The sequence below is a fragment of the Plodia interpunctella genome, chromosome 7, assembly GCF_027563975.2.
Source record: "Plodia interpunctella isolate USDA-ARS_2022_Savannah chromosome 7, ilPloInte3.2, whole genome shotgun sequence".
In the NCBI taxonomy this organism is placed as follows: domain Eukaryota; kingdom Metazoa; phylum Arthropoda; class Insecta; order Lepidoptera; family Pyralidae; genus Plodia; species Plodia interpunctella.
Genome location: NC_071300.1, coordinates 3,820,054 through 3,833,948, shown reverse-complemented (window position 1 = coordinate 3,833,948; position 13,895 = coordinate 3,820,054). Strand labels below are relative to the sequence as shown.

Here is a 13,895-nt window from a genome sequence, read left to right as displayed (position 1 = left end):
GTAAAAAGTGGTACTCTTCATGAATCTGTATTATGAGACGGTTACATGTGAACAACAAAGGATGAAATGTAGTTCCACTGTGACTATAGTTTTGCTGATTTATAAACATATATATTATTAAGTTAAAATGCATGTGGATTCATTTTGAGAGAAAACTATCAGCTAACCATTAGAAGAAAGCGTATTAATAATTTGTACGGTACAAAATGGTGATAGTAATTTTTTGCAAGCGCTAATCTTTAAATCTGGAGCTACTGGATCGATTGAAAGTTAAAAGGCATCTAATTCGGCAAAGCTATACTTAAGTGCTGTCATTTTAGGATGTTGTGATTTTAGCTTTAAGTTCGCTATTTTTTTATAACTATCTTATTACTTGAAAAAATAACGTTCAAACTTTACAGTATGTAATAAATAATATAATTATGGACTGGACCAAATAGAAGGAATTTAAGGAGTGCGACCTAATATATAATAAAATAAATAAATAACAAAAACATTAATTCACAATTATATAGTCAACATTCTTACATAACATATTATATACTTACATAGCATAGATATATGGGTTATGTTGTCTCGCTCGTGTTATCAATTTATTTCCAGTTCGACGCTCCCATAATCGTTTATTCAAATTAATTTCACTTCTTAGAAGATAACTGTTAATAGTAGATATCCACTTCGTCATTTCGATAGCATTGTCTCTCGCGATTGTCACTATAATGTGGTATCGATTATTATTGAAAATACACTTGCAGCATCCAGTCAAGTAAATATTTAAATATATTTAAATATTTGTATGGTTTTTTCAATGATTTTCTCTGGTCACCGGAAAAAATCAAGACCAAATTTTTATTTAAATATTTTCTGATTTTAGGATGGGTCTGATATATGTTTTCATAAGTGTTGTGATTGCGATTATAGTAGTTGTGACTGGAGAAAAAAGTGGCCGGCCAAATATTGTTTTCATTATAGCTGATGATTTGGTGAGTAGAATATATATATTTAAGTTAATACGTTAATTACAATTAGAGATACGTATGCTGAGAGGTTCATGTGTAATCATGAAATAACAGGAAAAAACACAATACGTGCAATATTGCAAATAAATATAATCATTTGAATAAAAGTAAAGGTGTACCTATAATATAAATCATAGTTGAAAGACATATATTAATAAGTGATTAGGTTGGCAATATTGGTAGCAGATCTCGGCTTGACAAAGTACATAAAATAACTGGTTTAATTACTGTTTATCCATGCTTTGGATCGTGCAAAATTAACATGTTTTCCTTAATATTCAAACTGGTATTTTGGGTCTTACTTTTTTCTTTGTTGCATCAACTAAATACTGTTTGTACATATAAAAGAAAGTGGCATTTGTAAATATAGGCTCATGCCTGTAAATGTAACTTCACAATGATAAGTTAAAAGTGTCAATAACGACTCGAAAGTAAATCTTTCGCAACAAATCCTTCCGATTTTAGGTAGAGCGCAATTGGTAAAGTACGTTGGTACAGACAGACACCTTGAGATCTTGTTGAATCTAGAAATGTATCAGTTATTGTCTGGTTGTTATCGTCTGAATCATTTTATCGTAGTTATTATCTCAACCGTGACAAAAATAAACCACTACGCCGAGATGTATTAAAATTAATAATAAAAATAATAATTTATAATTGAGTAACAAAAATTACATCTAGCTATTAATATCTCTGTAAATTATTTAATTTCGCAAATCATTTCAAATCAGATTCTTAAATTTTCTAAATTGGTATTTTTTTGAGCTACTCCAGTTGGTCTAAGGTTTCTGCTACATATAGGAAAATAATATCTGCATTTTTTAAACTTTAATGTTCCATAGCTTGCCATGTTTTTTTTTTAGGGTTCGTAGCTGTAATGAAATTCTATGTGTCTGCAATGTCTGTTGTTCCTTCAGAATCTCTAGAAGCCATATCTGTTCTTAGTTTTCAGTCCTACGATTCTCTAAAAACTAGAACATTAAGCTTGAGTAAAGTCCAAGTATTTTTTAATATTCCAATTCTAGGGTTGGGACGACGTGAGTTTCCATGGCTCAGACCAGATCCAGACGCCCAACATCGACCTGCTGGCGTACTCGGGAGTGGTCCTGGAGAGGTACTACTCCCACTGTCTGTGCACGCCTTCTCGAGCTGCTCTCCTCACTGGGAAATTTGCACATCACCTTGGTGACTTACCCTCTTATTCGTAAAAAAGTTAAACCATTTTTAGCAAAAGTTAAAAATACATTAGTAAAAGCATTTTTAACTTAAAGTGTGCTTTACTTTAAGCTAAAAATGTTTTTACTATTGTATTTTACAACATTTAATATTGACAGAATGAGACACACTTTTGCTTAAAACATGTCAATGAAATAGGCAAAATATACGAATAATAAAATAATTCTCTTACTCATTAATAATTGAATAAAAGAAGTTAAAGCAACTTATGAATTAGATAATTACTTTTATGAATTAGATAATTATTTTGTTATTCGTGTATTTTGCTTACAACTGACAGATATTTCGGCTCTCCTCTGGACTTATCATTAACATCTATTATTTTAAATGTAAAGTCTGCAACACATCAGCCAATCCAAATTCATTTCATTCAAACAAGCAAGATTCGTATTTCGTTTTTTTTTTCGTTATTCGTAATTTGCACATTCGTCCCTATTAGCGTATAAAGATTGTAGTAAATATACATGTATGCCTACCCCTATGCATTGTAAATCATCTGTCATAATGATAATAATAATAATACGTAATCATCTGTGACTAATATCTTGTATCTAGTACTGTATTAGTATATTCTGGGCCATGGTCTAACTGTAAAAATAAAAGAGGTGAATGAAATGAGAATACGAGATAGGGGAAAAATATTATTAGCTTCCATCCCACAGATATAGGAACATTACATTGAAGTTCCATCCTCACCGCATTGATTTGACATTTACCTAATGATTAAAAAATAATTTCCAAAAAATTAACCAATATACTTTTAATATTTCCATTTAGGAATGCAGGGTTATCCTTTGACGAATGGTGAAGATCGCGGATTGCCGTTGACGGAGAAAATACTACCTCAATATCTGAAGGAGTTGGGTTATTCGACACACCTGGTGGGGAAGTGGCACTCTGGGAATTCCCGAAAGAAGTATTTCCCCAATGAACGAGGTTTTGACAGCTTCTTTGGCCATATAAGCGGATATATAGACTATTACGAATATGTGTTGGAGGAAACGGTATGTTCTGTTTTACTTTAAAAAATATAATCTTTATTGAACTTAGGTTACCTACTTATTGACGTTAAAAATTTGCTGCTTTTTTTTCTACTTTTTCTCGATTTAATTATTCGCGATTTCGGGATTGCTTCCTCCATACAAAAAATTGTACAGTAACAGTGTCTGAGCGCGTAAATAAAATAATGCCAATGTTAAATCAATCAATCAATAAAAAATCAAGTAAATAGTGCGGTATACGTCTATATCGTTACTTATTATTTTTAGTGGGATTCTGGCAAAGTATCTGGCTTTGCTTTATACCGGAATTTCACTCCAGCATGGGACGTCGAAGGCTACATCACTGATGTTTATACAGAAGAAGCAGTATCAAGTAATATTTAGATTGTCATTTTCATAATACTTCTAAGTATGTGTTACAAAAGGATGCATCTGTAATATGTTTTTGTTATAACTGTTTTAATTTCCAATCAGGTCAGCTTTGTAGCTAATATTGCCACGGTATTTAGTTTAAAATTTGAAATACTTAAATCATAACGGTGATATCAAATTTATAGACCTAATTTTGGTTGCAGTAATAAAAAACCACGACGTAACAAAGCCTCTGTTTCTGAACATCGCTCACAACGCACCGCACTCGGGCAACCAGGCTTCGTTGATGCAGGCTCCCCCTGAGGACGTGAGGGCAATGCGCCACGTCGAGCTGCCCGAACGACGGACACTTGCCGGTAATTTAATCAAAGTCAAGGCATTCAGAAATTACACCTTCCCAGGCACGTTTTCACGTCAAATTTAAAATTATATAGAAGCTACAAACTACTGGCATTTCGGAATGACCGCTGCTGAGATGCTTGTCACTCACTGTTTTTTATATATTACTGGGAAAGTATACAAGCATGCGACCCACCTGATGGGAAGTGGTCACCGCAGGGGTGTCGCACGCGCGTTGAGGGCCTTGAATAAATATTTTTACGCCGTTTTCGAAGAGCTCCATATTGTAGTCTCTAGGCAAAACCGTGGCAGAAACAGCTCAGTTAATTAGTAGTCAGAGTACGTACACGGGAAAGGCAACTAATCTTATTCTAATTAACTGAGCCCGTGGCTCTGCTGCTGTTGAAATTGTACTATGTACTCTTACAGTCGTATTTTCCACTCTACTAATATATTATGGAATTCAGCCTATAGATTTTATGTGAATGATTGACAAAACAAAATAGTCGAATTCGAAAATATTTTTTTTTAGTTCTTCAATATAGAAATTATTGCTTATAATAGGTACAATTTTTTCTCATTTCCAGCAATGCTTAAAAAGCTTGATGAGAGTATTGGGAATATTGTAGAAGCTCTGCTCAATAAAGATATGTTACAAAATACCATTATAGCATTTGTATCAGACAATGGAGGCATGACCACTGGCGATCCTGACTACTCTGTCAATTATGGCTCTAATTGGCCTTTGAGGGGGTTCAAAATGTCGCCTTTCGAGGGAGGTATTAGAGTCGTTGGTCTTTTATGGACACCCACTTTAACTCATCATCTATGGAAAGGTCGTATGCATGTTGTGGACTGGCTCCCGACTTTGTTGAAGGCAGCAGGAGCTGATGATATACCTGATGGAATAGATGGCATTGACCTTTGGAATCAAATTACAACAAACGCAGATACATCTAGAAATGATATATTCGAAATTGATGATTATACAGGTTTTGCTGCGATTATAGCAGGAGATTATAAGTTAGTGACAGCAAATGTGTCTTTAAGCAATAGTGATTACCAAGGAGACGATTTAAGAGGTGTCATAGGTGAAGCTCCTCCATATGAAGATACTATTAGGAAGAGTAAAATGTATTCCATTTTGGAGAAAATTGGAAAACCATTTAACATGGACAATATTGATTTGAGAGAGAAAATTAGGGTTGATTGTAAGGGGAGAGAACGTAACAGTAGTACTGCTTGCTATCCGCTTAATGGTGAGTTCGCAATAGTGGGTATCTTTTTTAAAATAAAAATCAAAACAAAACAATATGAATATTTTTTATGATACTATCTAGTCATATATAGATGTTAAACTAATTAATTAAATTACAGGTAAAGTGTGTTTACTAAACATCAAGGAAGACCCGTGTGAGAGTACAGATTTATCTGAATTGTACCCAGATCTTGTGAAAGAGTTAACCGATCGTCTAAAAGCTGAAATAGAAAGCAGAGTACCTCGAACTGCCCCTGTGTTCAGAGATCCTAGAGCAGCACCAAAATTGTTTAATTATACGTGGACATATTTTGCAGATTATTTTTAAGATTGCATTGTTTTGTTCCGATAACTGTGACAAAAATGCTCTAGTGTTACCGTTGCAAGCACCCATAGACTGTGATGTCCACTTCGCATCAAGTGGACTGCACACCTGTTTGCATAACGTTTGAAGGCCGCCAGTGCATAATCTGCTATCTTTGTTAATATTTGCATAAAACAAAATATAGGTAAGTCTGCTAACTAACAAATAATACAGTAATATACACAGTAATCCGTGTTATCAATTAATGCATTCAAATGAAATTTATCTTCACTTTGTGGTACGATTTAGTGTTGTGTGCATTATTGTATACAACTATCGATATACGCTCGATATACAACTATCGATAAGTTTAAAATAAAATATTTTACAGAATAGGAATACGTTGATAAGATTTTTTTGTTTTGATGACTATTCGAAGGTATATTATTATAAACACCAGTGCAAAAATAACTGTGATACTGAAAATGCTTTTTAAGTGAAGACAAAATAAAACAACACATTTTGGTATCACACGAATGCTCCATATTAAAATGACACATAGAAGTGACATGTGATGTCACAATAGGTAATAGGTTTGCAAAAAATGTTATGTTTGTTTGACAGCCACACAATATTGCGTGTGATGACTTTATTGTGTTAAGTTTATATCTATTTTATGTAGATTATACATAGCTAATTTTTACAATTCTCTGACCTCATCTACCATATTATCAGCCAGTTGTTATTGATTACTTACATACAATACTGTCAATAGAAAATAATTGTGACAAACGTTTTGTTTCACGAAAATGCGAAGTAAAAGACACATGAAATATATAATATATAAATTTGGTGCAGTTTAATGATTTTCCGTAGGTAACCTAGCGATAGAATTCAACTTTTGTTTATTTGGAACGAAGATTTTTAACTTGTTTTTCAGTTTTAGAATTAATCATTAATCGATATCGATATAAGATATTATTGCCAAACCTATTAAAAAATATTACGAAAAGTTAACACACTAGGTACTTAAGTTTAGTTAAGTAGTGGATACTGTTACCCTTTTTAATAATTGAGTTGAATAAGAATTAGAATAAGAGAGAGAACAAAATACATATTTAAACATATTTTGTGATCTCCCTCTAACCCCTCCGCTTTGATAACATATTGCTTTAAATGTCGATGATATTCTAAATATCGTTTTAGATCAGCTTATTAAAGATCTGTTGAAGAGCATATCATCTGTCATCGTTTATTTATTAGGACACCATTCATATATGTTAAATTATTATATAGTTATTGCCACAGGCTATCGCACACATAATAACATACTAATTATCTGGCTTGTATTTAAAAGTTTTTTCGATGCATATATACTAATACTCAATTACTACATAAACACCAAGGTAGTCTTTTTACACTCGTAATTAATTTATTTTTTCTGTATCTTTCGTTGTTAACTGACGCCTCATATGGTTTCGTTCACATTATTTTTCTTGTTTTATGTTCAAGTGTATTTATTAGATTAAGTAAGTTCAAATAAGTGCAATTTTCTGAATAAAAATGAATCTTATGTATATTTTATTTTTTATTGTGACCACAGTTTTTGTGGTAGTAAGTTGTGAAGAAGAACGGAAACGGCCTAATATAGTGTTTATTATTGCTGATGATTTGGTAAGTCCTTCTATTAATAAGTGCATTTAATTCAAAAAATCATAATCAGTAGATGCAAGTTAAATTAAATTAATTTAACTTGTATTTACCTATCAGTATTAATTTTTCTTTGTCGAAACGGGTTGGCCAAGTGTAAGAATGTTGAAGATCTCGCTTTTTTGACAAGCTATGATATCCCATGAGTGTCAATAACCCGTTTTTTAAAATATGGTATAGTAAATTAGAATTTTGCCAGACTGTAAGGAACACCGTAGTGCTCAGATACTAGAAATCCAAATAAGATGCGTTGTCAACTTCACTCAAGCGACACGACTTTGTCGACACCAGAATATTTTAAAAGATTCGAAAATCGTGGTTCGATCAACTTTGTCTTCCAGGGTTGGGATGACGTGAGTTTCCACGGGTCAGACCAGATCCAGACGCCCAACATCGACCTGCTGGCGTACTCGGGAGTGGTCCTGGAGAGGTACTACTCCCACTGTCTGTGCACGCCTTCTCGAGCTGCCCTCCTCACTGGGAAATATGCTCATCGTCTTGGTGATATGAAATTTTTAAATCTTACCATTATTTAGGAATCAAATTAATTTTCCTTCCTCCATCGAGCGACGCAAATCTCTTAGCTTATTTAATAGCTTGTTCTTTTACAGGCATGCAAGGTTATCCGATAGGTTTCAGTGAAGATCGAGGAATCCCGGTAGAAGAAAAACTTCTGCCGCAGTATCTGAAGGAGTTAGGCTATGCGACCCATATGGTGGGGAAGTGGCACAGTGGGGGCTCCCGAAGAGAGTATCTTCCTACAGAACGGGGATTCGATTCTTTCTTCGGTCATGTTGGCGGATTTATAGATTATTATGAATACACTAGCGAGGAACCTGTAAGTATATAAAAACTTTACTCGAAAATTAAATTAAATGCCTACATGCTTATTTTAGACTATTTAGTTTCTTATGTGGGTAGGTCCTCATAGATTAAAGGTTAGTGATTTTACAAGCTTTTATTTTTATATAGTAGTAAAAATAAAAGCTTGTATTGAGTGAGATAGTGCTACTTATTTCAAAAGAAATGAATCAATAAATCTTAAAAAAGAATAAGAATAAAGAATAGTCATATTTATGTGTATTTTGTGCCATAATTAATACTCGTAGTATACAGTCAATGTACGAGGGCTGCTATTTATGTATCCGGAACTGGCCAATAATTCTAGAATATTTAAAAAGTAATTACAACATTTGAAAATAGAACTCTTCGGCTAGAGAATAAATATTTTTCATGTCCCTGTCATTTGTTTTTTTCAATTGGCGCCAATTTTGAAAATAGCTTGTCTTCATTGCCATGGATTTAACTCGTGAACATTTTCGCGCGATGATTTATTATGATTTTCGGCGTGGATTAACTCAAAAACAGTGCATCGAACAACTGATTTTAACTTTTGGAGATGAAGCACCATCGAAAACCACTGTGTATTATTGGTTTAAGGAATTTCAACGTGGACGGTCTATGCTCACGGATGAAATTAAGGAGGGTCGTCCTAAATCGGTAGTGGTACAACAAAATATTGATGCTGTGCGACAATTAGTAATGCAAGATCGTCATGTTACATACCGCGAGATAGAGGCGTCTCTGGGCATTAGTATGACGAGTATACACGCGATATTACACGAACATTTAATTGTTAAAAAAATTTGTTCGCGTTGGATTCCGCACAACTTGAGCGTAGATCAAAAACAGGCTCGTGTCGACTGGTGTAAGAAAATGATAAAAAAATACAACCGTGGCACGTCAAAAGCTGTTTATAATATCTACACAGGTGACGAAACCTGGATCTATGCTTATGACCCTGAAACTAAACAGCAGTCAACGGTGTGGATCTTTCAAGATGATCCGAATCCAACAAAAGTTGTTCGTGCGAGAAGCACTTTAAAGCAAATGGTCGCTTGTTTTTTTGGTATCAACGGACATGTAGCTACAGTGCCACTAGAGAATAGTAGGACGGTTAATTCTGAATGGTACACCACCATTTGTTTGCCAGAATAAATACGAAAAAATACGAAAGAACAACCCACAACGCAGAATCATACTTCATCACGACAATGCTAGCTGCCACAAGTCGGCTGAAACAAATAATTTTTTGGAGGGTCAAAAGATTGAATTGACGGGTCATCCGCCGTACAGCCCCGACCTGGCACCCAATGATTTTTATTTATTTCCAAACATTAAAAATAAATTACGTGGTCAACGTTTTTCGAGCCGCGAAGAGGCCGTTGATGCGTTCAAAACACACGTTTTGGACATACCTCAATCAGAATGGAAAAAGTGCTTTGAAAATTGGTTTCATCGTATGCAGAAGTGCATAGATCATCGCGGAGAATACTTCGAGAAACAATAAAACCATATGTAATAATATATGTTTGTTTAATTTTGTTATTCCGGATACATAAATAGCAGCCTATGTAGTAGTAGTGTAAAGAAATAAATGCGTTTATTTACGCAATTATTTCTTTACTAGTTAATATGTAATGAAGTTTATCATTTTCCTTTGTTATTAAATTTATCCGCTTTAAAAACTACGGAATGAATTCTTGGTATTAGCGTATCGATGTGACAAGGATACTTGAGCCGGTGATCAAAATTGAAGATATTGTTAAATCTTCGAAATCAACTTTATTTTAAGACTTATTTATGTTTTCTTTACAAGAATCTTGAAGAAATTGTCATTCCATTTATTTACGTTACTGATAAAAAACGTTATTTTCCAGTGGCCTTCTGGTAAAGTGTCTGGAATGGCTCTGTATAAAAATCTAACCCCTGCATGGGACGTCGAAGGCTATATTACTGACGTTTACACGGAAAAGGCCACATCAAGTAAAGTATACCTACCTAATACATATTTCCTCCATACTGCAGTAATGTCTTGACTGTATTTATACTGGCTAACTAGATATTGCCCGGGCTTCGCTTCAGTGAAAATTTCGAAATAAAATATAGCCTATTGCAATTTTGGATAATGTACCTATCTAATGGTGAAAGAATTTTTGAAATCGGTTCGCTAGCTTCGGAGATTACCCGTCCAAACATGCAAACTCACAAACGCTTACCTCTTTATAATAATAGTATAGAAGTATATATATACTCGTATTATTACATTTCTTCATGTAAGCGAGTATACTAATGGCAATTATGATGTCAGTAACACCTGATTTGTGGGCGCCATGCACTGCTGTAGGACCTTTTATTTCGCAGGTATAATATTACGTATAAGTTCAATAAGTAGGTTATCATGAGATGTTTTGGAAAGTACGTTGAAGTCATTGGGATTTTCAATATTCGATGGAGGTCATTAACACTTGCAATGTTGACAACAAACAATTAAATATCCATTATCATATTAATTATATAACACTAAACTGCTGAATGTCTGATTGCTAGATAAATATTACTAATTTACAAGTTCATGTAAGTACCTACATGAAACAAGGAAAATAATTACACAGGGAGTATATCTACCCATGTACAAATGTACATGGGTAGATATATATGTGTCATATGTTTGTATATTTTAAAATAAATATGATATACAGGCAGGTTGTAAAAGTTAAAAAAATAAACAATCGTCGTTATTTTTTCTTACAGTCATAAGAAATCACGACAAGTCAAAGCCCCTATTTCTGAACGTAGCTCATAACGCGCCGCACGCTGGCAACCCAGGCGCCGTCTTGCAGGCGTCCCCGAAAGACGTGAGTGCCATGCGTCACGTGGAGTCGCCGGGACGCAGGATCTTTGCAGGTAACCGTAACAAATGGACTATCATCCCCTCAAATTGAATTTTGTTCTCATAGAACAGGTATAGGTGTTCGAAGTTGAATTATCGTAATGTTTGTTTAAAATTGACGCCTTTGAACTCTCAAAAACATTCACATTTTAATGATTGAATAAGTTCTTTCCTCCACTTACGTCTGATTGAATAGAAATCGGATAAGTAGCACGGCGGGAAGCAAACGAACAAACACCCATAGCTACTTAAAACGCTGTCTCTAGAGTAGAATTTCCTACGTGAAACAAAGGCCCGCGGTTCAAATGGTAATAATTTATGTGTAATATGTAAATCACTTGTGCGAAAATAATTCTAGATAAATAAAAAAACATAAAATAAAAGCTAACTAAAGAAAAAAATACAGCTGTGCGTCGAATAATAACAAATAAAATAACTGTTTGTTTTCAGCAATGGTAAAAAAACTAGATGATAGCATCGGTGATATCATGGCGGCTCTTCTAGAAAAAGGAATGTTGCAAAACTCCATAATTGCATTTGTTTCTGACAATGGGGGCATGAGCTCTGGCCAAACAATGAATTATGCATCCAATTGGCCTTTGAGAGGGCTAAAGATGACTCCTTTTGAAGGAGGCGTTAGGGTCGCCGGACTTTTATGGACCCGACAAATAAATCATCATCTATTAAAAGGTTACATGCATGCTGTAGATTGGCTCCCAACTTTACTGAGAGCAGTAGGAGCTGACGTTCCTTCAGGAATAGATGGCATTGACCTCTGGGATGAAATAACACTAAATAAAGTTTCGCCAAGAAATGAAATTTTCGATATCACTGATGACACCGCTCCGATTAATTATTCTGCTATTGTATCAGGACCATATAAACTAGTGACTGGCGATGTTGTATTAAGTTACAGCAATTATCAGGGAGAAGATTTAAGAGGTGTTATTGGAGATATTCCTTTGTATAATAAGTCTCTCAAAGAGAGTAAAATGTTTACCGTTTTGGAAAAAATCGGAAAACCGTTCAATGTGGCAGACATTGATCTTAGATATAAAATGAAAATAGATTGTAAAGGAAAAGAACGCAATAGCGGCAGTGCTTGCTATCCTCAAAACGGTAAGTGAAACTACGTAATCTAAATACCTACTATATTCTATGTTTCATTAGTTTTATTCCATACAAAACTGATTAGATTCCAATATTTTTCAGGTAAAGTGGTATGTCTATTTAACATAATTGATGATCCGTGTGAGACCACGGATATATCGGAAAAGTATCCAGATCTCGTGAAGGATCTAACGGAACGTCTTCAAGTTGAACTGAAGCAGAGAATACCAAGAACCCACGGGTATTTTGATGCCAGATCGACACCAAGTCTATTTAATTATACATGGACCACATTTATTGATTATTATTACCATGTCCAATCTACGTAGCTGAAAATATTTTTATAAAAGACAGCGATATTTTTCTAGATAATTGAATAAATGTATATTTTAATTTCAGAACTATATTTGTTTATTAGAATATTAAATTAAATCATAAAACAGCCCACAGCAAGCGCAAGAGATCCATTTGGAAGTCAAGATGTCGAAAATACAATACTCCTATATCCAAACCTCATCTTCAATCCTTCGCGTGTTTGATATACTGATACCAACATATCCATTTACAGTCATTTTCAGCATTCAATTGAGTAAATAATACAGTTACCCTGCCTCTTGAACTTCGATATGTTCTTGGCATCTCAGCTTTATCAACGAAAGTCAAAGTCGCTTTTGTTATTTTTCTATAGTAAGGGCTTATTTGTATCTCTTATTATTATAAATTTGGGAATAGAGTGATGACACTGTTTTTTGGATTCAACAAAATTAAATTTATTTATTACATTCAAAATAAATATCTCTGCAATTCAGAGTACCTACATTGATGAACAAATAAAGAACTACAACAGTGCAACGCGACTACAAACAAAATGCCTGACCACGTCTTTGCTAAAAGACTACCTAGACAGGAATTTTTAAAAATACTTGTCAAATAAAAATCGATCGGAACCATCATAATGTACTCTAGATATTTGAAAATATTAGTTAGCACTATATTATATACAAAAATATAATAAGTTCCCTAGGCAAGGGTAGATCAAAAGATGTTAAAACGGAAAATATTTAATTCCTAAGAGCAGAACTCGACTCTTCAGCAAAGTTTAAACGTTCGCTGTTAGGACTGACATAGTCCAGGAATGCGAGGGCCGACCCTTGCAGCCCTAATTACATCGTTATTGTTCTCAAATACTGTCGACAACGTCTCAAGTCTTCATACATGACCTTTACATCGTGGTAATAGCGTCGAATTTGTTCTGATTTTGAATAACCTGATCTACTATTGACCGTACCAGCAAACACAATTAGGCACTCGCTCGTTTGTCGATCGCTAAGGAGTTATAAATGACTCAGTTCGAAGATGTTTTGGTGTAACCACCAAGACAATTATACATGGGTAAGTACATATTTATATTATTGTTTGATGTCAAAGAACTTATAAGTTGAGGGTTTCTAGGAAATGAGAATGGCATTAAAAGGTAAGTAATATTGACTAGTCTAATATACTAATTTAAATGAATATCGAATAAAATCACCTAGTTGAAGACTACAAAACATTTTAAATTTTTGCATGGACGTAGTATTAAAAGTACTCGCAGAAGGTTTTATTTAAGTATTTCTACGTATAGTACGTACGAGTTTGTCATAGTGTAAATCTGTATCATAAGTAAATTACTGCTACATTATCGTTTGTCGTAGGTATGTCATAACCAAAACTATCAGAACGCAGACAACAGTCAACAATCACTCCAGCCTTCGGGTTTATGGTCGTCGTAAACTGCAAGACTTTTGTGGGTCGAATAAATTTTCGTTCATCC

The 13,895-nt window shown here is 34.1% G+C and overlaps 2 protein-coding genes across 6 annotated transcripts; both read left to right on the top strand.

The window, feature by feature from the left end:
* Window positions 1-657: 657 nt before the first annotated feature.
* LOC128671383 (arylsulfatase J-like) lies at window positions 658-7,108 on the top strand. Of its 3 annotated transcripts, none has more exons than XM_053747815.2 (8): window positions 658-766; window positions 875-983; window positions 2,045-2,204; window positions 3,033-3,259; window positions 3,524-3,629; window positions 3,832-3,984; window positions 4,555-5,226; window positions 5,345-7,108. In XM_053747815.2, the coding sequence occupies exons 1-8, from the start codon at window positions 720-722 to the stop codon at window positions 5,551-5,553; spliced, it is 1,683 nt and encodes a 560-aa protein (XP_053603790.1). In that variant the 5' UTR covers window positions 658-719; the 3' UTR covers window positions 5,554-7,108. The 3 variants fall into 3 exon arrangements, with proteins under 3 accessions (XP_053603790.1, XP_053603791.1, XP_053603793.1); XM_053747816.1 differs by having other exon boundaries at window positions 4,555-5,240; window positions 5,345-5,493; XM_053747818.1 differs by lacking the exon at window positions 658-766 and having other exon boundaries at window positions 2,045-2,133; window positions 5,345-6,654.
* Window positions 7,068-12,500, top strand: LOC128671384 (arylsulfatase B-like). 3 transcript variants are annotated; one of them, XM_053747819.1, is made up of 7 exons: window positions 7,071-7,203; window positions 7,581-7,740; window positions 7,851-8,077; window positions 9,960-10,065; window positions 10,834-10,986; window positions 11,423-12,091; window positions 12,185-12,500. In XM_053747819.1, the coding sequence occupies exons 1-7, from the start codon at window positions 7,093-7,095 to the stop codon at window positions 12,409-12,411; spliced, it is 1,653 nt and encodes a 550-aa protein (XP_053603794.1). In that variant the 5' UTR covers window positions 7,071-7,092; the 3' UTR covers window positions 12,412-12,500. The 3 variants fall into 3 exon arrangements, with proteins under 3 accessions (XP_053603795.1, XP_053603794.1, XP_053603796.1); XM_053747820.1 differs by lacking the exon at window positions 7,581-7,740 and having other exon boundaries at window positions 7,068-7,203; window positions 12,185-12,499; XM_053747821.1 differs by lacking the exon at window positions 7,071-7,203 and having other exon boundaries at window positions 7,583-7,669; window positions 12,185-12,499.
* The last annotated feature ends 1,395 nt before the right edge of the window (window positions 12,501-13,895 follow it).

What these genes read in the sequence shown, in the direction of transcription:
- LOC128671383 (XM_053747815.2), top strand. Translation starts at nt 720, where the DNA reads ATGTGGTATCGATTATTATTGAAAATACACTTGCAGCATCCAGTCAA. An exon ending in AATATGTGTTGGAGGAAACG is followed by an intron (nt 3,260 to 3,523) that starts GTATGTTCTGTT and finishes TATTATTTTTAG; the next exon opens with TGGGATTCTGGCAAAGTATC. An exon ending in CGAACGACGGACACTTGCCG is followed by an intron (nt 3,985 to 4,554) that starts GTAATTTAATCA and finishes TCTCATTTCCAG; the next exon opens with CAATGCTTAAAAAGCTTGAT.
- LOC128671384 (XM_053747819.1), top strand. Translation starts at nt 7,093, where the DNA reads ATGAATCTTATGTATATTTTATTTTTTATTGTGACCACAGTTTTTGTG. An exon ending in GAAATATGCTCATCGTCTTG is followed by an intron (nt 7,741 to 7,850) that starts GTGATATGAAAT and finishes GTTCTTTTACAG; the next exon opens with GCATGCAAGGTTATCCGATA. An exon ending in CACGGAAAAGGCCACATCAA is followed by an intron (nt 10,066 to 10,833) that starts GTAAAGTATACC and finishes TTTTTCTTACAG; the next exon opens with TCATAAGAAATCACGACAAG.